Below are 27,747 nucleotides of genomic sequence, written 5' to 3' on the forward strand. Positions count from 1 at the left end.
AAAAAAAAAAAAAAAAAAAAAAGAAGTAGTCACAAAAAGAATCATCAGTTTAAGAATTTGCTATCAACACAAGAAACAAATGGTCTAAAGTGTTCATTAATGTATCAATTATGAAGATGGAAATTCAATATTTTTATTATAAGAAAAAGAATAATATACATTTGTCTATTTATTTTGTGAAGGTAAAAGCTAGACTTCAAATTCTGCATTACTTTCTGTATATTTTCTTAGAAGTTGAATATAACTCATCAGGTCTTCCCAGTCTGAGGTACTTGAGCCTTACCTAGTTTGGAGTCTCAAAGGTATTTCACATTCAAAATACTATTTTGAAATTATTTTACAACCTACTTTTGAATTCAATGTTCTTATAAGGAAGGCCATGATAGGCTTACTTTCACTTGTTAAAATACAAAAGGCTAAAAAAGAAAAAAAAAACAAAACTTGCCCTGTACCCCAGAGGTTTTAGTCTATAAAATTTTCAACCACAATCCCAATAATTTAATTCATACAAAATCCAGTGGTTTTAAGCGTGTATTTAGTGCGATTAGCTCCCACGTCACGTGTTCTTTAGAATGTAATAGTCCAGCTTTGGTGCAGAACGTTTTTACTTCTATGAACATATCATCTGTCATTCCTGTTTGACAGCAGCTTAAAAAAAACAAGACCAGAAACAACCTCAAACAGTGTTTCCTAAGACGACGTCTAAGTATGTAATCCTCATGTAAGGCACTTCTACACATTCTCAAACTTGTCACTCAACGCTCCACTTCCTCAGGTCTCCGTACTGCTACTTCAAGTACAACGCAAGGACTTGATGGTAGCGTGACTGCCAGAGTGTGGTGGGTGACGGCAGGAGATGGGCACTGGGTTCTGTGTCAGCCAAACTTGAGTGCAGAGGTTCTCGCCCATTTTTACATTTAGAGACCGGGTAATGCTTTCTCTTGTTGATCTTGTTCAAGAATTTTTAAATCTTCCAGAGGAAGATTGCTTAAGGCAGCCGGTAAAATCTGTTCTGAGATGCCCTTAGGTAGCAGGTTACGCGCTTCTAAGTTCTTCACAAAGCACGTGGCTTTGATCCATCTTCGAGTTGCTCTGCGTTCTCTTTGCAGGCAAGTTTTCATTTTTCTCCTCAGGCTTGCTATTTCTCTTTCTAGTTTAATGATCCTTTTCTTCGCCTCCGTAGGGTTCCGAAAGGCATAGCTGTGTTCAAGCAGTACCTGCTGACTGCTGCTGGGTTTTAAGTTACACGCTCCGGTTGCAGTAAAGCTGTTGGTTTTCTTCAGAAGATTCCTTGACTTGAGTTTCTGAGCCGAACAGAGAGTTTAACATAAATTAGGAATATCACCATAAGTAAACAGTGTCCAGTTGTGAGTAACACAGTATTTACCTGATCTTTTTAGGACTGCTTTTAAAGTTGAATGGGCAACAACAGCAGGCTGGCCTAAGGTTCTTAGTAGGTTGAATGAACTCCACTCACCTTGTGCTTTTCTGAGTCAGGGTTTCTCTCTGTATAGCTCTGGCTGCTGGCTTGAACTCAAAGAGATCCTCCACCTGCTTCTGCCTCCTGAGTGCTAGCATTAAAACCATGTTGCCACTATACCTTTCTTATGTCCTTTATCTACAAACTTATCTAAACATTGATTTCAAAATAAGCAGTAGATTTTCATGGTATCTTCCAGATTATTCAATATGATTCTTTGGAGATTAAAAAAAAGTCTTTTCCAACTCCTTTTACTAAGCTCAAATTAGAATTTGTGCAGACATTTCGATTTATCTGTGATACTTATCTGATCTCCCTTTTAGTTAATATTAGTTTCTAACTAGATGAATAGTTTAGACCTGGAATCTACTCAAACAAGAACTCACATTATCTATAGAGACATATTCTTAGGTATCAAGCTTCCAAACAGATTTAGATATTAGTTCTTTACACTAAACCTTCAAAAATTTAAAATCTGGCTAGAAATTTGTTTCTAATCCAGAAAGCTAAGGATTCTTTTGTCCTATATACTCCAAATATATGAAACTACTTGCGATTTTCCTTTTGTGTCAAATCTTACAACTGTGTCTTTCATTTATTAAATAAACATTCTTCAATGTATGACTGACACATCTGTGATCCCTGCATTTAGGAGGCTGAGGCAGGACTGATAGAACTTGAGACCAGTCTGGAGCTACACAGGGAAATTGTCTCAGAAAAGCCAACATGTAAAGGAAAAACTCCACTTTACATTTTGGATGCAGAGGCAGGAGGATGGCTAGTTCAAGAAAGGTTTGTAGGGCTGGACAAGAGCTCAGTAGTTAAGAGAACTGGCCGTTCTTCCAAAGGACCCAGATTCAATTTCCACTCCTACATGGTGGCTAACAACCATGTGTAATGCAGTTTTTTTTCCAGGAGATCCAATGTCCTCTTCTGGTCTCCACAGGTACCAGGCATATTCATGGTACAAATATACATTCAAGGAAAACACCCATAAAAGAATAGCTTGAGCTATATAGAGTACATTTAAAGATAGCTTGGGTTACCTCAATAGCAAGATTGTCTCTTCAAACAAAAGAAACAAAACAAAAGCATTCCCAACCACTTACTGAAACATGAATCTTGGGGAAATAACATTGAACAAGTTGTAGTTCCTACTATCACAAACCTACAGATGGCCTCTCTTCACAGAGAACTGGCACAATCTCCTCTTGGTCTTCATTTTCAAAACATCTAACAGATTGTAGTATAATGAAAAGTTTAATAGTTATTGCATAAATAAATGACCAACATGTCAGAAATAAGGTTCCCTCTTCCATCGTCTTGAGACAACACCTCATGCAGCTCAGGTTGGGGTCAAACCTTCTATGCAGGAGATGACCTTGAACTTCTCCTCCTGCCTCGGCCTCCCGAGGATTTAATTACCCCTGTGCATTCCCTGTGTCAGTTGATTTCAGTTTCACTATACATTTGAGCGTGTACTTGGGGGGGGGGTCAGGTACTCTTTGAGGTGCTCAAATGCACAAGGTTTAGAAATAAGAAAGCCCCTGCTGGTCTGTGGCTTTTCTAACAACTTAGCAGCAACAGCAGCCGCAGCCGCAGCAGCAGCCTCCGCCGCTGCCACCACTACCGCCCACACGTGTATTAAAACACCAACTCACGTCCACTCCCAGTGTCACAAGAAACTCAAACAATAGCCTTTCCTTTCTTAGTGGAAGATGCCTTTTTTATGTATATGAGTACAATTTTTATTTTATGTATATGAGTACAATAGCTGTCTTCAGATACACCCGAAGAGAGCATCGGATCTCATGACAGATGGTTGTGAGCCACCATGTGGCTGTTGGGAATTGAACCCAGGACCTCTGGAAGTGTGGCCAGTGCTCTTAACTACTGAGCCATCTCTCCAGCCCTCGGAAGATGCCCTTTTTAAATCCCCGTGTTTTCTACCTTTTCTTCCTTAAGGTGACTTTCTCAGTGTTTCTTCTCTTATCAGATCTTATCTAACCAGATACACTATTCCTTTCTCCTCTTGTCTCTTTCCCCTAGTGCTGGTCATAAAACCTTGTGTGTGCTGGACACACTCTACTGTAACAAAGCTGTATTTGCACCCTTAAAACAAGTGGCTTTGTTTGTTTTGTTTTCGAGACAGGGGCTGACTATATGTAGCTACACATAACTCTGGCTGCACAGGAACTCAGTAAGTAGATGTGGCAGGACTCTAACTCACAGAATTAACTCTACCTGCTCCTACCTTGTGTGGAACTAAGGGCTCCCTTCAACTAGTTTTGGATTCATTCATCTGTACCCAACTCTTTTTTCTTTCAAGTAAGTCAACAACTGATAATTTATCGATCCATTCCCCGGCTTTAGTTTTATCATCTAACTAAATTGTTCTATGTGTGGTCACAAACCTTCCCTGGTATTCCAAACTCCCGAGTCCTCATGCCTAAACTGAATGAGCGCTACAGTTTCTTATGAAGTTCTTGGCATAACTGAATATGTGTTCTTAAAGTACTTACTAGTACGTCACTTGTTTGTCACCTTAAACTCAGAAGACAGTGATTCTGAAGGTTTCATTAGTAATCTAATGTACCGTTGGTTTTGCCAACGGTACATTTACTGATAATAACTAACTAATAATTTGTTGTTCTGTAAACCCGCAATTCTGGTAAAGTTCCCCATATGCAAATGTTTCATATTTGAAGTACTTGCATAGATTTTTACCTGCTGAGCATCTTTAAAAGTCCAAAATCTGAAATCTGTTTGGAATTCTCTGGGGAAGCAGACTTTGAGTCAGGAGCTGTGACCTCTACCTCTAGTCGTGCTTTTATTACACAAGAGGGGCGTGTAGATTTCTGAGGTGTGTCATTACACACTCATTTTAACACAGTTCGAGTTGCTTTCTTATACAAGCAAAAAGTAATAGGATCTAAAACACGGTTTAAGAAAGGAAAGTGACCTACCAGAGACTTTATATGGGTACAGAAATCAAAAATGGTTGGGACAGCATCCATTTTAAGACGTCGAGTTTGTCCTGTTAGATCAAAACAGGAGGCTTCAAAGTGCTTTGAGCAAAGAAAAGTGTGTTTTCCTGGCACAAAATTTTTGCGCCTGACCAGGCGAACCCATTCTTTTCTTCTTGTAGGATCCAAAGGAAACCTTAAAGCAAGCAAACAAAAGGCAACTCAAATTCCAGCGGTCCTGCTTTTGCTGTACTTAAAACAGTTACATTTTTAAGAAAGTCTCTCATTTATGTAAAAATTTATGTAAAAAATTAAGCAATCTCCAGATGCCAATTTATACTAATTTTTATAGTTATAAAAACTTAGTGAAAAACTGACCTTAGTAGCTTCTTCAAACTTTAAAAAAAAAGAGCTACTCCCTCCAATCTAGCCCTTGACATGGGCAACGACTAAAACACAAGTGACACTCTCAGTAGAATGATCACAAGCAGGGGTGATTATACACGCTTCTATCTGCTGCTGTATGACAAATAAATCAGATATGATAAAGATTAAATTTTAACAAGGAAAGTCTAGATGATATACTCCTTTCTGTCTTTCTTACAGCACATCAGTTTTTTATACTTTCTCCATTAAAATTTCCAGTGTACAAGTTATATATTTTCAAAGGAAACTGTGCACGTGCATGTATACTCTGTGTGTGTGTGTGTATGTGTGTGTGTATGTGAGTGTGTATGCAGGCAGACATGTGGAGGTCAGAAACAACTTCTGTGGGAAATGAGTTGGCTCCTTCCTTCCATTATGGGTTCTGGGAATGGCCTGTACAGCAATAGCTTTTGCACAGCCATTTTCTTGGCTCCAAAGCTGTCTCTTGAGGAAAGCTATTATTATTACTTGTCTGCTTATCTTTGGTTTGTGACTAGTAAGAATTCAGCACAAGTAAATATATTAATACCAATACAGAATATATAAATAACTCATTGTATTCTATGTAGTTAAGCTGTATTAAAAAATCTGGAGCTATGGATCATAGCAGAAAACATAATTATAAAAAGATAAATGACCTATAGCTATCCTTTTCCTTTCATATTTACTTCAAATACAAAAGATACATTCATCCAACACACACTGCTGAAGGAAGACACAAATATGAAGGGTTGTTTCTGGAAATTCTAATAATTCTAGGTTTGTTTATTAACTTGGGAATGTAAGAATAAACATTCATACATAAATTTCAGTTACAATTCCTTTTTTGTTTTTAAATTTAAGACTAGTGAGATGACTCATTAGGTAAGAACACTGACCACAGAACCTATAACCCATGGTTCCCTGGGCCCACACGGCAGGAGAAAAGCCCAACTCCCACAAGCTGTCCTCTGCCCTTCAAATGCAGGCCATGGCTTGTGCACACAGTCTTTCTCTCTCAAATATATACAAAAATATGAAGGTTAAGACTGCCCCTTTGGTACTATATATGTGTATATGTTTGAGCATGTGTGCCAGCTTACAAATGGAAGTCTGAGGTCAACCTGAGATGGTTTTCTCCTTTAACCTTGACATGGGTTCTGGGGATCAAAATCAGATCATGTTACACGGCAAGTGTATTTACTCGATAAGCCAATCTGCCAGCTTATAAATCTTTAGTTTGATTACTGTATCCTCTACAGTACCTAACTTGTGTATAAAAAAACCCGTAAGATCCATGTGAGATCATGTGATCAGAAGGCCTAGCACATGTATAGAATCAGATTTCCACACACTGCCAGCGATGAGAGTGTATAAGTCGGAAGCCCAATGGTGCTCTAAATATTCTTCCTCAAATCAGACATGCCCTGAAGATTTGCTGTCACTCCACAGATCACAGTATTTTGGCATATTTAATTTTCTAGTAAATCTACCAATCCTGCTTAGTTCTCAGTCTGCATCACCCTCTGAGCTCTCTGAGACAGGGTCTACCTATCTAACTCATGCTGGACTGTACACAGTAGCCTGGGGCCAACCTGAGACTCTACAGTTGTCCTGCTTCAGCCTTTCAGGTGGTGGGATTACAGGAGTGAGCCACTGCATCTGGCTTAGCACTTCCCTCTCGATCTCATTTCAGAGCACTCTTTAACGATTCCAGCTAGAGTCTTTCATTTTACTAGGGACTCAGTAAAGATGAGCAGAAATTTGGAGTCCATTGGCTTCCATGTTGAGTGCTGGGATTATGGGCCTATAGCATACCATTTTAGAGTGCTGTTTTTAATTATGTTTGGCAGATGGTATCTGTTTTGTTTTTGAGAGTCTAACATCAGCCAAGCTGAGAACACACTTACTGTGGAGCAGAGGATGAGCCTGACTTCCTGTGAATACAGACAGGTCTATGGAACTCTGGCCCTTGAATGTGGTATTGTTTATATTTTTCACAGTATATATTTAAGGGCAGGACATGGGAGATATAGCCCGTTGGCTAAATTTAAATACTAAAAACTATCTTATAGTAACACATTCATATGGTGGTAACCTATGAATATGTTCTTGTCTACGTAACCCACCCAGGCCTTTATAAACATTTCCTGGTTTGGAAACACTACTCAATTGTTCAAACAATGCTATTTCACTTTCATTTTAAACAAACAGAGGAGTGCCTCTTATATTCTTACACAATTTAGGTGTGGTGGTAATAAAAAAAAAAGACGCATAGCCTCCAAGAGTCTACTGTAATTTAGAAGAGAGAGAATTAAGGAGTTCTAACTTGTTAGCAGACTGACAGCACTGTTATTGAACTACCAGAATTCCAATGTTAGCTCCTTTGCATAGTGTCTGGACACACAGGCAAATTTACCTAACTTTTGTAGATCTCCATTTTTAATAATAGTGGTGCTAGATCAAAACCAAGGTCTCTCATATATACTAAATGGATATCTACCATTGAAGACCATTGAGGTACATCCCCAGCCCCAGGTATTTTATTTCTTTTTCTTTTTTTTTTTAAAGATTTCTTTATTTATTTTATGTACAACATTGCTCTCTCCAGACACACCAGAAGAGGGCGTCAGATCCCATTACAGATGGTTGTGAGCCACCATGTGGTTGGCAGGAATTGAACTCAGGACTTCTGGAAGAGCAGTTGGTGCTCTTAACTGCTGAGCCATCTCTCCAGCCCGGTATTTTATTTCTATTATTTATAATGTAAGGTAGAAATGCTTCTGAGGGGCCGAGGAGATGGCTCTGCTGGATCTCTGTGGCTCAGTGAGCAAGTCTTGAAAGTTTCAGGACAGTGACAGACCTGGTCTCAAAACAACACACACACACACACACACACACACACACACACACACACACACGACATCCAAGGATGTTTTCTGGCCTCCTTTTAAAGATTAGAAGATGTAAATGCCTAGCTTAGTGGCATAGTAGGTCTTTTATAAAGGGGTAAGGATGGAGCCATGTGGAATTGGACGTGCTGATTTATTTAGAAGTCCCCAAGAAAGGGTTTAAAATGGGAATAGTGAAGTTATATGAATCTTGGGCACAAGGCATGAAATAATCATGGGCCTTCTTGTCAAAAAAGACAAGCCATCGATGGCTGAATTGCAAGACCTGACAGAATCAGCTGTTAAATACAGCCATTCTTAAAATCTAATTTCCTGACACTTTACTAATAACTATTTTTAATAACAAGATTTTTTTAATCGTGTCCATTTCTATGTGTGGATAAATATGTGTGAACCAAGGGACCCAAGGAGGCCAGACGCTGGGTCCCTTAGAGCTGGAGTTCCAGATTGAGCTGCCTGTGACGGGTGCTGGGAATTGAACCTGGGGGCTCTGGAAGAGTACACACACTCTTAGCTGCTGAGCCATCTCTCTAGCCCCCGTCTCTACCTTTTGAAGTTATTTATCTCTATCTGCGTCTGTATCGTAGAACCTCTATAGATTAGTGTGATACTGGATTTCTCTTCTTATCTTCACAACTAGTCAGGTCAGATTGGTGGCTTGAAACCAAGCGCGATGAGAGTGAATGCATTGCACAAACTGGGCAAATACTACACTTTGGGGCTTTCCCCCCTTTTTGAAATGACAACTGTTCATGTGGAGCAGTAGACCATTGTAGACGGGTGGTTAGAAATACATGAATTGGCAGGGCAGTGGTGGCACACGCCTTTAATCCCAGCACTTGGGAGGCAGAGGCAGGCGAATTTCTGAGTTCGAGGCCAGCCTGGTCTACAGAGTGAGTTCCAGGATAGCCAGGGCTACACAGAGAAACCCTGTCTCGAAAAACCAAAAAAAAAAAAAAAAGGAAAAAAAAATACATGAATTGAAGCCAGTCATGATGCTGTTACAATACCCAGTCAAGGGAGAAGAGTGATATCAAGTTGGATGGCTTCCGGCATGTTGGGTGGATAGTATTTCCACTTACTGGAAAGGAGAATACGGGAATCAGTATATTTGTCGGGTGGCAGTTCCCTACCGATATTGAATTAATGGGACTGGCAGAGGACCAGGGTAACAGTACACAGCTGGCCCACAAACAGTCTTTTAATCATCAGAGATAAGGATGTCTACTGTTAGGGGGGATATTTTAATATGTAGACCACAAGTGGGATACACAGGCACAGGTGGATCATTTTGGATAAGAGTTTGAGAAGGGTTAGTAGACGAGATTAAAACAAAGCAAAGAAGAAAAATCATAAGACCAGTGACAAATTTAAAAGTGGACATCATTTTACTGAATGAAAAAAGAGCACACATTATGAAAATGAGGCTCAGGGCGTGTTAACAGAGGCTTAAATTAAGCTTACGAAGGACAGGTAGAGAAGTATAAATAATTAAAAATAAATTTAGGCAACGTAATTTTTAAAATTATTTTTATTTTGTATGTGTACATGCCTAACTGTATCTAGGTGTACACTGTGCATCAAAGAGCCCACGGAAGTCAGAAGAGGTGTTGAATCCTCTAGGTCTGGTTTATGAGCTGCCATGTGTGGGCTGGGAACCAAACCTAGGTCCTCTGCAAGAACAATAAACATTCTTAACTGATGAGCCATCTCTCCAGCCCCTACCCAACAAAATTTGTGTAGGCAGATAAAGAAGTCTATGTCTGCCAGGCAGTGGCAGAGAAATCTCTGTGAGTCCATGTGAGTTATTTACATGTGAGAGATATGTAGGTCGATCTGGTCTATTTATTGAATGTGAGCCAGCCATACACATGTGACCCAGACACACACAGAGAAGCAAGAGAGTGTGTGCCTACGCTCTACAAGAGAAGTTAAATACTATTTGTATTTATAAAAACAAGAATATATTATTAACATGGTCTTAACTCCTCCTTTCTCCTTTTTGTATGTTGTATTTGGAGACAGGGTCTTATTTTGTAGCCAACCCTTGAATTCCATTCTGTAACTAAGACTGGTCTTAAACTCATGGTAAGCCTTCTACCTACTCTTCCCATGTAAGGGGAATCTAGGAATGTGCCTGCCTACAAAGACCTAAACTTCTAAGGTTACCATTAAAATGTTAATTTCACATTAGATGAACAGTATTGGACACTGTGTATCTTTCTTCTTCTTTAGTGTTTTTGAGACAGGGTATCTCCGTCTCTGTATAATAGCTCCTGCTGTCCTGGAATTTGCTTTGTAGACTAGACTGGCCTCAAACTCAAAGAAATTGCCTATCTCTGCCTAAAGGTACACACCACCCAACTTACTTTTCTTCTTTTTTTTTTTTGTTTTTTGTTTTTTTGAGACAGGGTTTCTCTGTGTAGCCCTGGCTGTCCTGGAACTCACTCTGTAGACCAGGCTGGCCTCGAACTCAGAAATCCACCTGCCTCTGCCTCCCAAGTGCTGGGATTAAAGGCATGCACCACCACCGCCCAGCTTTTTTTTTTTAACTTTTCTTTTTTTTTGAGACAGGGATTTACTCTGGACTACAGACAGGCCTTGAACTTAAGAGTGGATCCTCCTGGCTCAGACTCCCGAGTTCTAAGATTGTAACTGTGGGCCAGCACACCAAGCTCTCGGTTGTACATCTCCTATACTTTGGATTTTGGCCAGACTCCTCTCTTTCATGGTCCACATCAGATTATCAAGTCCAGTAAATTCTCCTTAAACATTTCTCCAAAATCTGTCCACATCTCTTCATCTTTACTGCCAATAGCATCTTATTCTAGACCACGGAATGGATTCCTTCTATTTATTTCAATTTGCCTTTGAGACAGGCTCTGTGTCGCTCAGGCTGGCCTCTTCTTCCTCTGTTGTGGGATTATAGACATGTCTGAGCATACCCAGCTTGGGCTCCCTTTGTGACAGCTCAATCAACTCCTCAGTGCTCCTGTACCCACAACTAAGCATCAGTATTTACTTCAGTTGACATGTAACATAATTTCCCCGTGAAGGAAATGGCGATAGATTAACATTCTATAAGGCCCCCCTTCCCATCAAATTCATCTCTGGTGATGCTTGACTAGCACTTTAAGTATCCCTCTTACTCTCTGATGCAGCCGGAAGGCTTTTTATTATGTAAATCTAATCGTGCTAGCCTTTTCATAGTCTTCAGGGCTTCTTCAAGTACTCTTGGAACAAAGCAGGGAGCGGTTTAATATAGAAGCCCAAACCTATGTCATCCTTTGGTCTCATCCGACATGTCACCTCTTTTGTGAAGTGTCCTTTGACTTTCTGAGGCTAAATTAGGTCTCTTTGAATGTCTTCTCTGTGGCACTCAACTGTAATTATGCCTTACTCCTCTATTCAATTCTGAAGTCCCTGAGGGTAAGAACTTTCTATATCATTAGCAATAATGTCAGGCAATTAGGGACCCAGTGTACATTTGAAATAAGAATGAGCAAAGCTCTACAATTGCAGGAAATTAAGCTATTGCTTAAAAACAAACAGCAGAAGCATTTTTAAAGTGGCAGCTTCTAGTTAGGGAGATGCATGTAGCAATAGTGAGGTAGGAAGAAGAGCAAAAATATTTTCTATATTCTAAGATCACAAGGTATATGGTGGGGTATATAAAACCAGAACTGTTTCCAGTTAAGTTTTTAGCATTTCTTTTCTTCAGGCAGGTGGCAGTTTTTGAAAGGTGACCATTTAAGGCGGTGTTCAAATGCTTTGGAGTTTGACTTAACAGAACTAAAGACATGACTGCGTGTTCAACCAAAGAAAAACAAAGCCTAGACTTTTTTTTTTTTTTTTTTTTTTGGTGTGTGTGTGATTCTGTTCAAGAGAGAGTTTCTATTTATTCTTTAATAAACATTGTTTAATTACATGGCCGTCATTGATTGACTCAGTCACCATGTGTGACTATTAGAAATGTTTCCCACGTCAATTCCGCTAGTGAAAATCGCCTAATTTTAACTGGAACACAGCAGGCTTTCTAAAAGTGATTTGTTGGTTTGAACCGGGAAGGAGCTTTCCCTTATGGGTTCATTCGTCTCAAGGCATGGTCTAAGACATAAAAACAAAAAAGAGTAGAAAATAAAGGTATACTCATCACTTTTTAATGTAAGGCGTATGAGTCTCAATCACTCGGATTTCTTTCTTTCTTTCTTTTTTCTTTTTTGCAAATTGGGTAAACTTTCTTCGGAAATGGAGCCAATGTTTCCAGATGTGCCAAACCACACACAAAGGACGAGAGTGATGCTCCCCTGCTATCCGCAGCTGGGCAAAGTGACCAAAGTCAGAGGACCTTGCTCTTTTGCCACGACCGACACTCAGACCGGCTAGGCTCCCGTCACCCCGCTCCCTGCCCAGGTTACCTGTGGAAGCTGATGTTAATATGCTTGTTGTAGGTAGCAGCACAGCCCGCCGCGGCGCAATTGGTCGGCATTTCCCCCGGCCCCTCATTCGGCGCTACCCCGCTAAGCTTCTGTCAAACGCTAGACAAACGAGGCGAGGCGACAAGGCGCCGCCAGCTCCGTGCCGTGAGCGGGGTGGGCAGAGGGGCGTGCACAGTACAGGGGTGGGAGGGAGGGAGGGCCCACTCCCCTTTCTCTTTATTAATATGGCGGGTTCAGGCCCGCAGTGCCAACGTGCTGGAGCTCCCGGCGCAGACAGTCGCCTTCACCAACATGGCGGCCACACCCGCTCCCCCCCCTCCCGGGGTCCCAAAGAGACTCGGTATACTGCGTCTCAGATCGGGGCGCCCTGGCAATGAATGAGAAGATGGCAGGTCGTCTTCTCCACCGACTAATTACTCTGAAACTCAGGTCTGCAGCTCAAGAGCAGGCCCGCTACCCGGACACGCACCCCTGCCATTCTCAGACAGGATGCTAGGGGACAGTTACGACCGCAGGGACCAAGGGCGAAGCCTGGCGCAAGAGAAGACTACAAATCCTAGCGAACACCGCGGCGCGCTTCCTGTTCTCGCGAGACTGGGGAGTCCGTCTTCCGGCGTGCCGCAGGAAATGACGATCGGGACACAGCCTCCTTCCACGGATCCTTTCTCGCGAGGCGGAAGAGCAGCAAGGGGGCGCTAGGAGAGGGAACTGGCTAGCGACGGTCCGGCGAGAGCGATCTGGGGTGCGGGGAAGTTGGGGAGCAGAACCTGCTAGGCGTCCGAGCACGGGAAGGCCGCGCCTGCCGGGTCCGTTAGGACGGAGGGCAGAGGAGGAAGGGGAAGGCAGCTGTCGGGTGGTCCCCGGACAGAGGGCTTAAGGTAGTGTGCACAGCGCTGCTCCCCGGATGGCGACCGCTGAGACTTCGACCCCGGCCTCTAGCGGCCTCTCGCCGAAAGAAGAAGGGGAGCTTGAAGATGGGGAGATCAGCGACGACGACAACAACAGCCAGATCCGGAGCCGGAGCAGCAGCACCAGCAGTAGCGGCGGCGGGCTGTTACCGTACCCGCGGCGGAGGCCTCCTCACCCGCCCCGGGGCGGTGGATCCGGGGGAGGAGGAGGAGGAGGAGGAGGCGGCGGCTCGTCGTCATCCTCGTCCTCATCTCAGCAGCAGCTGAGGAATTTCTCACGCTCACGGCACCCGTCCGAGCGGGGCCACCTCAGGGGACACAGCAGCTACCGACCCAAAGAACCGTTCCGGACTCATCCGCCCCCGGTGCGGATGCCATCGGGGTCCCTGTCGGAGAGCAACCCCCGGCCGTCCTTCTGGGAGCGGAGCCACATAGCACTGGACCGTTTCCGCTTTCGAGGCAGGCCTTACCGGGGTGGGAGTCGCTGGAGTCGGGGGCGAGGAGTGGGTGAGCGAGGAGGCAAGCCGGGGTGCAGACCTCCCTTAGGAGGAGGAGGAGGAGCGGGACCCGGATTCGGCAGCAGCCAGAGCTGGCGAGAACCCTCTCCACCCCGCAAGAGCTGTATCCTTAACGTGGCGGTCCGCCCTGGGTGTGTCGCCGGGAGCTCCCCTTCGGCGTCATTTGCTAGGTCCCGGAGTTGTTTTTTTTTTTTTTAACTTTTCGGAAGCACTCATTTCGTCTCTTGCCCCGTCTGCCGTTGTCCTGTGCCACACACTCCGCCGCTATTTTCGTAGGTGGTTTCACTGGATTGTCTTTGCTTTTGGATAGTGAGTGTGTCACGGATTCTGGTCAGCTTAGGGAAATCAAATACGGTCTGGGTTTATAACAGGACACCAGCAGCCCACATTTCGTTAGTGTTCGTGGGAGTTTCGCTTGTTCGTCTGTTGTTTGTTTTTCTTTTTTGCTAGCACTGGAATTTCGTACTTAATAGGAAATCGATGTAGATTATTAGAGGAAAGAAGTACTCAAACATCTTGAGGAATGCTGTTAATTATATTACATCCTGACGTTAGAATTCGTAAAGTTTTCCTATGTCATTTTACCGTTCTTGTAATTGTTTTTTTTCTTAAACTTACAGAGTTATTGGGTCCCATTACTGCCCTTCGTGTGTTCTCTCTCTCTCTCTCTCTCTCTCTCTCTCTCTCTCTCTCTCTCTCTCTCTCTCCTTTATTTTTACCCGTTTTACTATTCAGATCTTTTAGATTCATAAGTAGTTTGGAAAGCTATATGCATTCAATTCACTTAGCTGTGTTCACATTTCGACTTTATAACTCTTCCTGTTGCTGACATGTAGGTCGGAGAAAGATAAACTAGCCAGCACTTTTAGTTTAGTGTGTTGGAAAAGCAGAGATGGATAGCGTATGGACCAGTGGAGAAGAAGTGTCCTAAGTTTTGTTCCCTCTAGCCTTATTCTCAGTTATCTTTAACATTACTAAGTTTCCTTGGGATTTATGCTAAGAAATTAATCGTCAAAAGCTTTCCTGTTTTGCTATGGGTTTATATATCCAGATGTCTACTCTTTAAAATAGTTTACTAAGCACTTTCATCACTAGCTATAATTCCCATGATATAATGGTTGTTTACCATATTTTCTATAAAATTTACATGACACTTAATTGGAAGATACTCAAAATTATTTTTACGGAAAATTTTAGGCCAGATGTGTTTTGCCAGATGGCATGATGTTAAGTGAGCAAGGAATATATAAAGAACAGATTTTGGTTCCTGTGTCCCGAAAAAGCTTTTACTTCTATTACCTGTCTTTGTTTTAGAAGCATCTGGAGATTGTTTTGGAGAAAAATCACAGGTAAGTAAGCTTTAGAAGATGATGAATGTTCCTAGTGAAGATTAGAAAACCTTTACCCATGATTATATGTAAACATGAGCCATCCACGGATCTGCTTTCTGAAAGGATGTTTAAATACATATAAACCTTTTTTTTTAAAAGTTATCTAGATGAAAATTTGTAATTTGTATTGGAGAAACAAATGATAATAGAGTTTCTTTAAAAACATCATACTGAGGACCGAAGTACTGTGGCAATTCAAAGGTTGTCTCGGTTTCCTCTGCTTTAGAAAGGTGTGGTGGTTAGTCCTGTTACTTCACCTTGTCATCTCTTCATGTGCTGCTATTTGGGGATTATGCTGTGTGGGAATTTTTATGTACTTATTGCAAAAAGAGTATAGGTAAATACCCAGTGTGCAGATGTGATTTTGATTGCCCTGACAGCTTCTAACAAATCAACTGTCCTGCTGATTGTTTTTCACATACAGCATTTTAGAACAAGATGCTTGGTTTGATTCTCTGCATTATTGTTCTCATGAAATATCAGTAAACCACCCTACAGGTAGTGTTCTGCTTTTTATAATGTGAGCAAATAAAACTTGGATACAAGCCTTATCCACAGTTTTTTAAATATCTGTATCATACTCAGCTTAACTCATATGTCTACTGTGATTAAAAAAATGAGTACTATACAGATATTGTCTAGAAAAGAATTAGTGCAATTCTGACTCACTTAACTGACTTAGAAATGAAACATCTTGAGTATAATTTTTGGCTATTGTTACTATTTTTGAACTTAAATAGGATATGTTACTTACAACTTCAAAGAAAACAGAATAGACAAGATTCCTTTTTTTTTTTTTTTTTTTTTTGGTTTTTTTTTTTTTTTTTTCGAGACAGGGTTTCTCTGTATAGCCCGGGCTGTCCTGGAACTCACTCTGTAGACCAGGCTGGCCTCGAACTCAGAAATCCGCCTGCCTCTGCCTCCCGAGTGCTGGGATTAAAGGCGTGCGCCACCACCGCCCGGCTGACAAGATTCCTTTTTATTGTTGTTTGGAGCCGTGGGTTCACATTGTAGCTACTTTGGAATTCACTATGTAGCCCAGCTGGCTCCGAGCTATGGCAGTGAACTTGCATCAGCCTCCCATGGACAACTGCCATTTTAAACTTGGGACTCAGATGAACGGTAACATATTAGTGAGCACAGGGTCTTAGATGAGTGGAATCATCCCATCTTCACTTTAGGCTGCAGCTAAGGTTGAAAAGTGGCTCCTCCTTTTAAAAGTCATTTAAAAATCATTCTTTCTGTCTCTTTCCGTCTCCCCTCCTCTCTCTGTGTCTCTGTCTCTCTGCCCTCCATCCCCCAGTACTGAAGATTGAACCCAGGCCTGATTACTAAAACTACATCACTGGTTCTTTTAAAATTTTGCTTGGAGGAAGAATCTTGCAAAATTGCTTTCAATTCTGTCTCTATGGTATTTAGGATTAAAGGCATTTGGCACCATGCTTAATACAAAAGCAGTTTTTAAAAGATTTACTTTTATTAATTTTAATTATGGCTATGTGTATACATTCAGTCACATGAGTGCCCCAGGAAATCAGAGATGTTAGATTCCCCAGGGCTGGAATTACAAGGCAGTTGTGAGCCTGCTGACATGGGTGCTGGGAATTGAACTCAGGTCCTCTCCAGCCCAGGCAGTTATTATTTTTCCTTCTACCCTTGGGCAATAATACAAGTTAGAAGGAACATCTTGACAAACTTTAGAATTAGATTAGGTAAACAGGTGTTGGCTTTGACACTAGTTATGCTGTAGAGGTGGAAAGGGTTTTATCTAAGAGATAGTTAATGACTCTAACTCAATTGTTTTTACTCATTTTCGGTTCTTAGGTTACATTTTGTTAAATTGAGTCTATTCCCTTTGGAAATGTCTGCAATGCCTTTACTATTTATTTGGCTTTTATTACTATAATTCTACCTTTAGATGGCTCAGCTAGAATATTGATACTTGTATTTATACACATAGAATGATGAATGGACAGGGAGAATAAATAATTATGGCTTCATTTAGGAGGTGTCTTGAGTTGCGGTCGAATTGAAGAACAGAAGCCTAGATACAAAGCTTCCTAAATTGTGATGTGCAGGGGAGAGGTAAGACTGGAAAGGTAAGCACAGGGCAGAGAGGAAGGCATCCATTCTAAGGACTTTGGGCTCTAATGAGCATTGAAGGAATGGGCTGACGTTTTCTAATCTGTAGAGACTTTGGTAGCAGGACGGGCGTGGTTTGTGGACAGTAGAGAATCCCAGATAGCTTATCAATTCAGGTTCCTCTCGTGTGGTAAAACTGGGAGTACTCTAGAATGTTTTCAATGAAAAAAGACTGAATTCTGACGACTGCAGAACACCATTTCAAGCTTTGAAGAAAAAGGAGTTAGGAAGTACTAAAAAAGTGTAGATAAATGAGGAGACATGAAAATCACAGAAGCTGAGACAACAGTGCTGTACAGTATTAACATGCTGCAGAGAAATCAGGTAAAATGAAGTTTGAAAATAATAGTCTATAAACCTAGATCAGTTTCTGTTGAATTAATAGGACCTTGCTTCCATTGGTTGGATGATAGGAAAGAAAGGTATTGAGGAAGTATTTTAAGAAACTTGACTGGCTGTGTGAGAAGAATTTTAACAGCAGTACTATTGATTTTTACATTAAAGTTTGCTTTGTTTCTCAAATATTTAGCCATGAGTTCCATCTTTGAATTGGTTGTCAGGAGTTTGAACATCTTCAGTAGCTATCTTATTATTAAACAGAAAAGACCTATGTTATGTTACACCCATTGAAAGTACAAATTTCCTGAGTTTTCACTTCTTCATTTCCAGAATGAAATTCCTATTTATGAATTACTTGAATTAGAAAATACATTTTGAGTACCATTTACATTTTAATTTTTGCTACATGGCTTTTATGTTAATTGTGCATGTGTCAGATTTAGCACATGGTGAATTTTCAATTTATTATGTATTGATTTTTTTAAGAAATGTCTCTCATAAATTACTAATTGTCAGTGTTCATTTTTTCTTATTTTTTTAAATTTGAAATGAGAAGAAACTAGTAAACAAGAAGATTTCCTCCTGATTATCAGAAGTGTAAATTGTCAACATCTGTGACACAGTTTCCCCCCTTCCTTCAGAAAGCATCCTTACATCCATTCGCTTTGGGTTGTTGTAATACTTACAGAAGGAAGGATGCTACAGCCTGACTGGGTGGACTACCTGTGGATTCATCTGGTAATTTCTGACACTAATGATTTTGTAAGTGGACTGTTTGTGTGGATACTTGTTAAATTGCAATATGGGCACGTAAGCAGGCATTAGCAGCACATGTATTGAATGGAATTTAGTAATGTAAAAATATCAATTCATCTTGAAAAATTAAGGGAGAAAAATTCATCTATAACTTAAAGTATTTTTGGTAAATTTAACTGGAATTTTTTTGGAAACTGGTTTCCTTAATATGCTCTTCAGCCAAAAGTTTTGGAAGGTCTCCGTCAAGAAAACAGAATCATTCATCCAAAAGTGAGAACTGTGGGGAAGAAACCTTTGAAGATTTGCTTTTAAAGTATAAGCAAATACAACTGGAACTAGAGTGCATCAATAAGGATGAAAAACTAGCTCTGAGTAGCAAAGAAGAGACTGTGCAAGAAGATGCGAAAACGTTGCATTTTGAGGACCAAACAAGCACGGATAATGCTAGTATTACGAAAGACCCAAGTAAGGAAGTAGCTCCTGAGGAGAAGACACAGGTCAAAACTTTTCAGGCATTTGAATTAAAACCACTCAGGCAAAAACTGACTTTACCGGGGGATAAGACCCGAGTGAGAAGAGGGAAAGACAGCACAAAGCAGCCCTCCCTGAAATCCAGCACTGCAGATGCTAGCCAAGGTAATGGGGCTAGGCTGGGAGGTTGCTTTGTTAAAGACTCTTCAGTTAAGGAGTCTGTAAGTGTGCTTCCGCTAAGGATCCCAAGTTTCTGTAAGTTCTTTTGTACTCTCATTAGAGGTCTTATTACTTAATAGTAAGTTTTGTTTACTAAGTATTTTGGTTGAGGCAGGGTCTCACTCTGTAGTCCAGGCAGCTCTGGAACTTGCTGTGTAGTGGTCCATGCTGACCTGAAACATGTAACCCATCTGCCTTAGCTTCCTGAGTGTTGGGATTACAAGTGTGTGCTACCATTCCTGACTTGTGCTAATCTTTTGTGCTTTTGGCCTGGTCTGCTTGCTCTCCAGGTCTTAAACATGTGTTGGACAGTAAGTGATAATAGTGGGCAGTCTTACTGCTTTAGTGTTCTGTAAATTCGTAAGTCTTTAAGGTTTATTGGGTAATGAAAGTTTTCACCCTTATTCCTAGTTTTAAACTTTCTAATTTCTAATTTCTAAATTTCTAATTTTGTGGATAGATTTTAGAATTCAGCCATCTTTTTCATTATTGATGAGTTTTTTAACTTTTCTTAGTTAATACTACAAATTATATTAATTGATTTTTGTAATGTTTAAACTGCCTTTTTATACCTGAATTAGTTTATATGTTTTGTTTTTAAAAATCCTTATTTAGTATTTTCTTTATTAATATAATTTTTATGCAATAAAACATACTTTTTACTATATAGTTTCTCTACATTTTGACTTATGTAGACAGTTGAATAACTGGTAATAATCACCAGCCATTACAATTAAGATACATGCCTCTTTTGTCTTGTATGTGTGTATGATGTTTGAGTGTCATCAGCACACTTGTAGGACAAGTGCTTTATCTACTGACTTAATCTTATTACACCCATTCCTTTAGTACTTAAAGGTCTCTTAATCCATAGTCCATCTGGTGACTGCTGGTCTGTTCCAGGATTTTCCAGAGTAACATAAGTTGTATCATACAGTTTGCATGTCTGTCTGTCTGTCTGTTTGTTTGTTTGTTTGTTTATGTTATTGAAGATTAAACCTGTGGCCTCACACACCTACTAAGCAAGCAGTTTATTGCTGAATGAGATTCTCAACTCTTAATTTTACTTTCTGCTTTATTATAGAATTAGGCAGGGTTTCACTAAATAGCTCAAGATAGACTTGAACTTGTGATTCTCTTGCCTCAACCTCAAAAGTCACTGGGATTGTAGGATGGTACCACCAGCCCTGCATTCTAATTCTAGGCTTTTTTTCCCCCTTCACATAGCACAGTGTTTGAAATTCATCCATGTGGTTTTGTATATCACTAATCATTCCTGTTTTTAATTGCTGAGTGGTATTCCCATGTATGACTCTACAATAGTTATGCATATGATAGAGGGATGCTTGTATTTTTTTTTTTAAAGATTTATATATTTATTTTATATGAGTGCTCTGTCTTCATGCACACAAGAAGAGGGCATCGGATCCCTTTACAGATGGTTGTGAGCCACCATGTGGTTGCTGAGAATTAAACTCAGAATCTCTGAAAGAACAGTCAGTGCTCTTAACCATTGAGCCATCTCTCCAGCCTGGGATGTTTGTATTTTAATACAAAGGTTGGCAAGTGATTCGTCTGGTCTTCTAACCTTAATACACCCAACCCTCATTTTCCTTGCCAAACTTTAATGTAAGGTTATGATAGCCCTAGAAAGAATTAAGGTTGGTTTCTGGGCTCTTATGTAAAGTAGTGTAAGATTAGAATCAGACCTGGAATGTGTAGTGGACTTTGCCAGTAAAAGTGCCTGGGGTTTTAGATGGAGGTCTTGTCTTGTCTTGGATATTGTTTTTGGTTCTTGTTGCATTAGAGATTGAACACATAGTCTGGCACATGCTAGGAAACCTTGTATGTCTAAGTTATCCCTGCATCTTTATATTTTGATTGACCATCTATTGATTTTATTGAAAATTTGCCACTGTAACGGTGAATTTGCCTGTTTGTATGTTAAGAGATAGAGTATTGATGTTGCGTAGGCTTACCTTGAACTCTTTGTCTCTAGTGATCTTCCTGTTGTAACTTCCCAAGAAAATGATATGCACCAGGACTCCTGATAAGGGCAGCACTTTTGTGTGTGATTATGTATCAAGTCCAGTACCTGCCTCATGTATCAAACCTAGGTCGTACCTGTATTTTAATTCCCATTTCTCCATTAATCCAGTACAATCTTTTCAGTCCTTACCACAGCACAGAAACTTTGCAGTGTTAAAGCTATATTTGACTATGTTCTACACAATCCAGTTGCTGAATTCAGTGGTTCTTTTTTGAATTTCTTTTCATTCACAAACTAGTTGAGTTTTTTATTCCAGGCTCTTGCAAATGTTAATGAACAAAATAACGATTTATGCCTCCATAGGTTTGCTTTTATTTTTTAACTTATGTTTTCTGGTCCCGTATTTTATTCTGCTGCCTAGGCTCATCTCTAATTCCTAGGCTCATGCAGTTGTCTCACTTGAGAATCTGGGTCTATAGATGTGCAATACTGCACCCTAAAGGTCACTGTGACATAGTACACTTGCATCTTAGAAACAGCAAACATGATGAGCAAATTAGTTTTATGAAAGAAGTATTAGTGGGGTAAGGATAGGAGTAGGGTATCGGGTTGAATGTTATTGAATGTTAGTGTGTTGTTCAGGATAGTGTTCATTTGAAGGTGTGATTTAAACAAAGATTTTTAGACTGTAAGAAAAGACAAATGAATAATTGGAAGAAGAGATTTCTGGACAAAGAATCACTGATTTTAAAGACAGGCTAGCATTACTTGTCAGCTTGACAGAAATACAGAATATTAGGCCCTTCCCAAGATGTAGTGAATTGTGAGCTCTGGAAGTAAGACTCAGTGGCCTTGATGTAGCAAGCCCCTCTCTGTTGGATTCTAATATGTTGTAAAGTGAGAGTCTATGGACTGGAATAAAGACCCTACTGCAGATGGATTCCTGCCATACTTGGGAATGACAAGAAGCCATCTTACTAAGGAAGAATGAGGAGTGTGGGATCAGAGATGGTTCCATTGTAGACACTATGACCAAGGCAACTCTTACAAGGGACAACATTTAATTGGGGCAGGCTTATAAACTCAGAGGTTCAGTCCCTTATCATAGCAGGAAGCCTGGCAGCATCCAGGCAAACACTGTGCAGGAGAAAAAGCTGAGAGTTTGCCGGGCGGTGGTGGCGCACGCCTTTAATCCCAGCACTTGGGAGGCAGAGGCAGGCGGATTTCTGAGTTTGAGGCCAGCGTGGTCTACAGAGTGAGTTCCAGGACAGCCAGGGCTATACAGAGAAACCCTGTCTCAAAAAACCAAAACCAAAACAAACAAACAAACAAAAGCAAGCTGAGAGTACTTGATTTGAAGGTAATCAGGAGAGACTGTCTTCCAGGCAACTAGGGTCTCAGAATCCATGCCCAAAGCGACACTGTTCCTCTAACAAAGCCACACCTACTCCAACAAAGTCACACCTCCTAATAGTGCCATTCCCAGGGCCAAGCATATATAAACCACCATAGATGGTTTTTGGATACACAGCATCTAGAAACATACAACTTTGGTTTTAAGTTTTGAATGAAGTGGAGCAGGAACTTTTATAAGTTCTGTTCTGAGTAAAAGACCTCCAAAACTTATGTTTTCAAAAGATCTCTGGCTGTAGCATTGAGAATACTCCATAGTAAAGAGAAATTTTGATGTTTCTGTAATATGTATTTTTAACCTAGTTCCTCACCGCCCCCCCTTTTGTTTGTTTGTTTGTTTGTTTGAGACATAGTCTCAAAAGTAGCCCTGGCTGTCTTGGAACTCTAGACCACGCTGGCCTTGAACTGCAGAGATCTTTCTGCTTCCTGAATTCTGAGATTAAAGATAAATACTATTACACCTGCTTCTTCTTTTCTTCTTTTTTTACTTTTTTTAAAGAATACTTTTTCCTTTGGTCATCATGGTACATGCCGTTTATCTCAGTACTCATCCCAGCACTCAGGAAGCAGAGGCTTGGTGGATAGATCTTTTGAGTTGGAGGCTAGCCTGCTCTACAGAGTGAGGAAGGACGGGCAGGGCTATACAAAGAAACCCTGTCTTGGAAAACAAAAGAATACTTTTTCTCATACAACTTATTAACTTTTATGTCCTTGATTTTCAGTTTTCCTGGGACAGTCTCACTGTTGGTGTTTTAACTACCGTCTATATGCAGACTCCAAATTAGAAGCAGTTCCAGGAGTAAGATGCAGCTCCTTGGAAACTGTAAGGCCAGTTCACATGTTCTAGATAAAGATTGAAATAATAGCAGGTATGTTAGTGCATACCTGTGGTTCTAGTTCTTGGGAGCTGGAGGCAGGGGGACATAGTGAGACCTTTTCCCCATCCCTCAAACACACTGGAATAATTATAGAGGATAGATATGGTAGAATAGTGTATAACAAGTCACAAGGTCAATTTAAGCAATGACCTATATTTATAATCTACATGTAAAGTCTTACATTTGAATCTCATGGTTTCTTATTTTGCCATTGTGCTCAGATGGTACATTCTAACAGGTATTTGGTGCTGTGCTACATTAAAGGAGGTTCTGCCACTTTCTACAGAAGCATGACATCTTAATTCATTCTTAGATGTTTCATGGCCAGGTGAAACTCAGGGTTCTTATGTACGAGTGCTGTTAGAGCTGAGAGGTGAGCTGCAGCACCAGGTATGAAGGGCATGGTTGAGAACAGTGAGTGTGTTAGGGGCGTGGCTGTAGATTCCTATAGACTCAGATCATTCAGTCACAGTCTTATATATGTTCTGCTTTTATATATTCTCTTACTGTTTCTTTGAGATGAAGTTCATGCATAGGTAAATGTGAAATTTATGTTGGGCTAAAATTATTTCTTTCTCCCCTTTTTCCTCTCTTCTCTTCTTTCCACTCCCGCTTCTTTTTCGTCAGTACTGAGGGTAGAAGCCCATGGAGGCTGGGCAAGTAATTTAAAGCACTAAAGCGCACTCTTGGCTGTCGGCAGATTCTAATACACCAAGAGCATTCATTTTATAATGAATAAGCCTTGGATTTTTGTTTGGTTTTTGGGTTTTTTTCTTCCCTCTTCTCTGTAAGTTGTCCAGGTTGTCTTCAAACTCACTTTGTAGTCCAGGCAGGCTTTGTACATGTTACCTTTCTTGCCATAGTTTTTAAAGTAGCTGGATTTCAGGTCTGGGCCACTTGGCCTGACTAGAATGAATTTTATATATATCTTTTTTTTTTTTTTTAAGTTTATAGGAAAAGGATTCTGCCTCAGGTTTAGTGATGGCTTCTGTTTGTTTTATCTAGGATGCTTGAGTAATTACTCTGTTATTGAGTAAGGTATATCTTTTTCATCAGAGGGTCTACTTGTACAACCAAATTAGGATGTTTAGAATACTAATGGGTTTGGTATTATGGAAAAAAACAAACCATAGAATATTAGGCTTGCAGTTTAAACCGACAGCTTGAGTTGTATCCCACTGAAAGGTTCCCACGCTTTAACTTTGCTAGCTCATATCTCTGTCTCAGCACCACTGTAGAAGTTGTTAGTGCTGTTTCTGTATGATCTCAAAGACTGTTGTAGATTAGGTTTGGGATAATGCTGTACAAGTCTAGGTCCAAGGCTACAAATCTGAAAATCTTTAATTTTGTTGCTATATAAACTACTTCTTCTTGTGTTCTATGAAATAAATGGCCAGTTTTATTATATGCATGAACCTATAGTCTGAGTATTAAGTTGTTTTTATTGGTTCGCCATTGTGATATCCCTACTTAGTAATGAAGCTTTGTTTATCTACTGCATACATTCTGTTCTTATTCTAAATAATTATTTTTGGTTCTGAAGCCATTTTATCAAATTATCTTTTTTTAATACATAAATCATTTGCCATATCAGTTTTAAAATGAGGCTGATATTACAAGCTTGGTCAGATTTATATTTTCATTGTCTGTCTGTCTGTATCTGTCTCTTTTCATATTCCTTCTCTCTCTCCCTCCCCCCCTCTCTGTGTGTGTGTGTTAATAAGAGATCAATTTTGGATGCCCCTTAAGATGGTCTTTTGCTTGTTTTTTGATAGGGTCCCTCATTGAGACCTGGGGCTCAGTCATGCTGGATGTCTGTCTGGCTAGTGAAAACCGGCTCTGTCACCTGTCTCCATCCTCCCAGTGCTGAGATTACACTGCAAGCCACCACTCCTGGCTTTTTATGTGCTTCTGGGAATCAGACTTGGCTTCTCATACTTGTGTGGCTTCCATTTTATAAACTGAGCTATTTCTTCAGTCCTTCATTCTCTTTAATTTCTATAATTTTATTTATATATACTGAGAGAATAAATAGTATTCTTTTGTTTTGGTTGAGGGTCATGAGAACAAGGCCATAATAAAAACACTCTTTAATATAATTTCTGATTTTAGTGTTATTTCCATTTTGGATTAATTGTGGCTATATTTTAGAATAGTCAAAAGATGCTATTTTTATTTTAAAGGATTAGAAGATAAAGAACAAAATTTAACAAGAAGAATTAGTGCCTCAGATATTCTATCTGAAAAGGTAAGATCCTACTTTGTGGGATTGAATATATCTATATGACCTATACTTGCGTTCCATAGTCTGTTCTTTTGTCTTTATTCATTTTAGAGACTTGATCTCATTATGTAGTTATGGCTGGTCTCAAACTTGCCTTTGCTTCCTGATTGATGGGAGTACTGATATATGCTACCATGCACACAATTTGTAGTCTATTATTTTGAAATTATTGCTGTGACTTTATTTAGACATTCTAGAGAGTTGTGTTAGAGTTTCTTCCCAGTTAAGTCTAAACTCTAGTCACTTGATGTTTAATTCATATCTATAGATGATCTTTTTGTTCATTGTTTCTGACTCATTTAATTTTGATTCTGAGTTTATCTTCCAGGTTTTTGTTTGTTTGTTTTTGTTTTGTTTTTTTGGTGTGTTTGTGTGTTTTATATTCCATGTAATAATGAATTAGGTTGATCTTGATCTGGAATCACATTTTAACTACTTACTAACTGAAAGAAATGTTAGCTGAATGAGTTCTTTGGCTTTTTGTGTCCTTCCAATGAGTCTAACGTCATGTGTTCTCTGGGTTGTTGTAAGGCTTTAGTAAAATAAAGTACAGAAGTATCAAACACTCTTTAAAATTTGATACATATTGAATAACTCAAGCCTTTTCTTTTTATAGATCTGAAATATATGCAGTTTCTTCTTTTGTGATTTCAGTTTGTTGTTATGAGTAAACTGAAATGATTGACAGTCTAGGACAGATGGGTCCTGACTTTAGGAAGGATAATGTGACAGGGAACACACACTCATAAATACTTGGTTTTTTAATATCCTCACAGTAACCATATGAAGTAAGTTGACATTATGTTTCCCAGATGAAGAAAAATACATTTGGATAGGTTAAAAGACTACATTTATGTAGGAATTAGACGTCAGAGCAAGAACTGAATGAGGTCCTCTGAGCCCCGTTTCCATGATCTTGATTTTGAGTAGCTACTTTAAATCCCGTCTATAACTCTGTGACAGCATCAGTGATATTTACTTCCTTCCAAGGGGAGTCATTGCGTAGTGTAATATCAGTGAAAAAACGATGATAACTTTTTTTGGTAAAATCTAAATCTATTTGACAGTAGAATCTTATATTTAAAAATGGAAATGTTTCATAACTGCACTATTCAGTATGGTAGCTTTGAATAGTAGCACACATGACTTAAAATGCAGGCTGAAGAGATGGCTCAGCCATGAAGAGTTCTTGGTGTTTAGTTCTCAGTACCTGTATTGGGCGCCTCACAACCACCTGTAACTCCAGCTTCAGAGGATCTGACACCCTTTGCTGGTCTTTGAGGGCATCTGAATATATTATTTAGAACCCAGTGTGCTAGTATAGGTTTGTAATTTCAACAGTCAGGAGATTGAGTCTAGAAGGATTGTGAACTCAAGGGTAACCTGAGCTCTATAGTGAGCTCAAACATTCATGCCTAACCTGGGCTATATGGTTAACTGAGACAAACTAACAGATAAACAGATGTTGTGTTACCTTGTAGTTTTCAACAATGAAAGGGGAAATACTAAGGTGAAGTCATTAGCCAGCTTTCACTGTTTTCCTTATACTTACAAATACAAATAATTGGAGTTTAGGAAAAATACAGTTATACAATAGCAATTAGACAAAGCTATGTGAATCTTAATGTATTGGAATATGAAACTATTTCTTCTTCCTCTTCCTAATTTTAAAAGGATTCTCCAGACCTCTTAAATCCATGAACACCTAAGAAGTTTTACTTGGAGTTGCTTGGTATTTTCAGTTAGTTACATTTCAGTGAAAGTATTTAGATGTAGAGCAGGCTACTTTTCTAAAGCTATTTCAAGTTGTAATTAGTAGGAATAAGAGGTTCTGGTGAGCTGTTCTAGAGTGTCCAGAAAGACAAGATTCTTGATGTTTTCACCATAAAGAAGAAATAAATGATTGAGATAATTGTATCTGATTTAAATGTTACAGTATGTGCACACATCAAAACACCACAAGTACCCATCAGTTTGTATAGTGTTTATGTAGTGTTAAAAATTTGAAAGGTAGAGTGAAAAAATTAGCAAGTTACTTCAGCAAGAAAACACATTTGAAACACGTGCTTTTAAGATACCCTATTTTAGTTTCTTTGAAGAAAAGTGGGTATTCAAAATATTTTCAGTATTCAGGGAACATCTGGACTTAGAACATAGAACATTCAAATGCAAACTAATGAGAACATCTTTTTTCACCTGCAGTAGTGATAAAAACTTAACATTGTCCTTGGAATTG

At 39.8% G+C, this 27,747-nt stretch overlaps 2 protein-coding genes across 6 annotated transcripts in view; one reads left to right on the forward strand and one right to left on the reverse strand.

Moving 5' to 3' along the window:
* Nucleotides 1-513: 513 nt before the first annotated feature.
* Thap2 (THAP domain containing 2) lies at nucleotides 514-12,323 on the reverse strand. The gene is made up of 3 exons (XM_028759087.1): nucleotides 12,182-12,323; nucleotides 4,447-4,642; nucleotides 514-1,304 (listed from the first exon to the last, which is right to left on the reverse strand). Exons 1-3 carry the CDS (start codon nucleotides 12,250-12,252, stop codon nucleotides 918-920), a joined length of 654 nt encoding a protein of 217 aa, XP_028614920.1. The 5' UTR covers nucleotides 12,253-12,323; the 3' UTR covers nucleotides 514-917.
* A 557-nt stretch (nucleotides 12,324-12,880) lies between these two features.
* Zfc3h1 (zinc finger C3H1-type containing) overlaps nucleotides 12,881-27,747 on the forward strand; it is a 49,039-nt gene continuing 34,172 nt past the window's right edge. For 3 of the 5 annotated variants that reach the window (XM_028759025.1, XM_028759024.1, XM_028759026.1), the window contains exons 1-3: nucleotides 12,895-13,731; nucleotides 18,476-18,892; nucleotides 25,411-25,475. In XM_028759025.1, the coding sequence (XP_028614858.1) occupies nucleotides 13,107-13,731; nucleotides 18,476-18,892; nucleotides 25,411-25,475 (1,107 nt within the window). In that variant the 5' untranslated portion in view covers nucleotides 12,895-13,106. Of the gene's footprint in view, nucleotides 13,732-18,475; nucleotides 18,893-25,410; nucleotides 25,476-27,747 lie in introns of those variants that run through there. The other 2 variants (XM_028759027.1, XM_028759028.1) reach the window with 2 other exon arrangements.

This window comes from Grammomys surdaster, unplaced genomic scaffold (assembly GCF_004785775.1).
Source record: "Grammomys surdaster isolate TR1022 unplaced genomic scaffold, NIH_TR_1.0 126271, whole genome shotgun sequence".
In the NCBI taxonomy this organism is placed as follows: Eukaryota; Metazoa; Chordata; class Mammalia; order Rodentia; family Muridae; genus Grammomys; species Grammomys surdaster.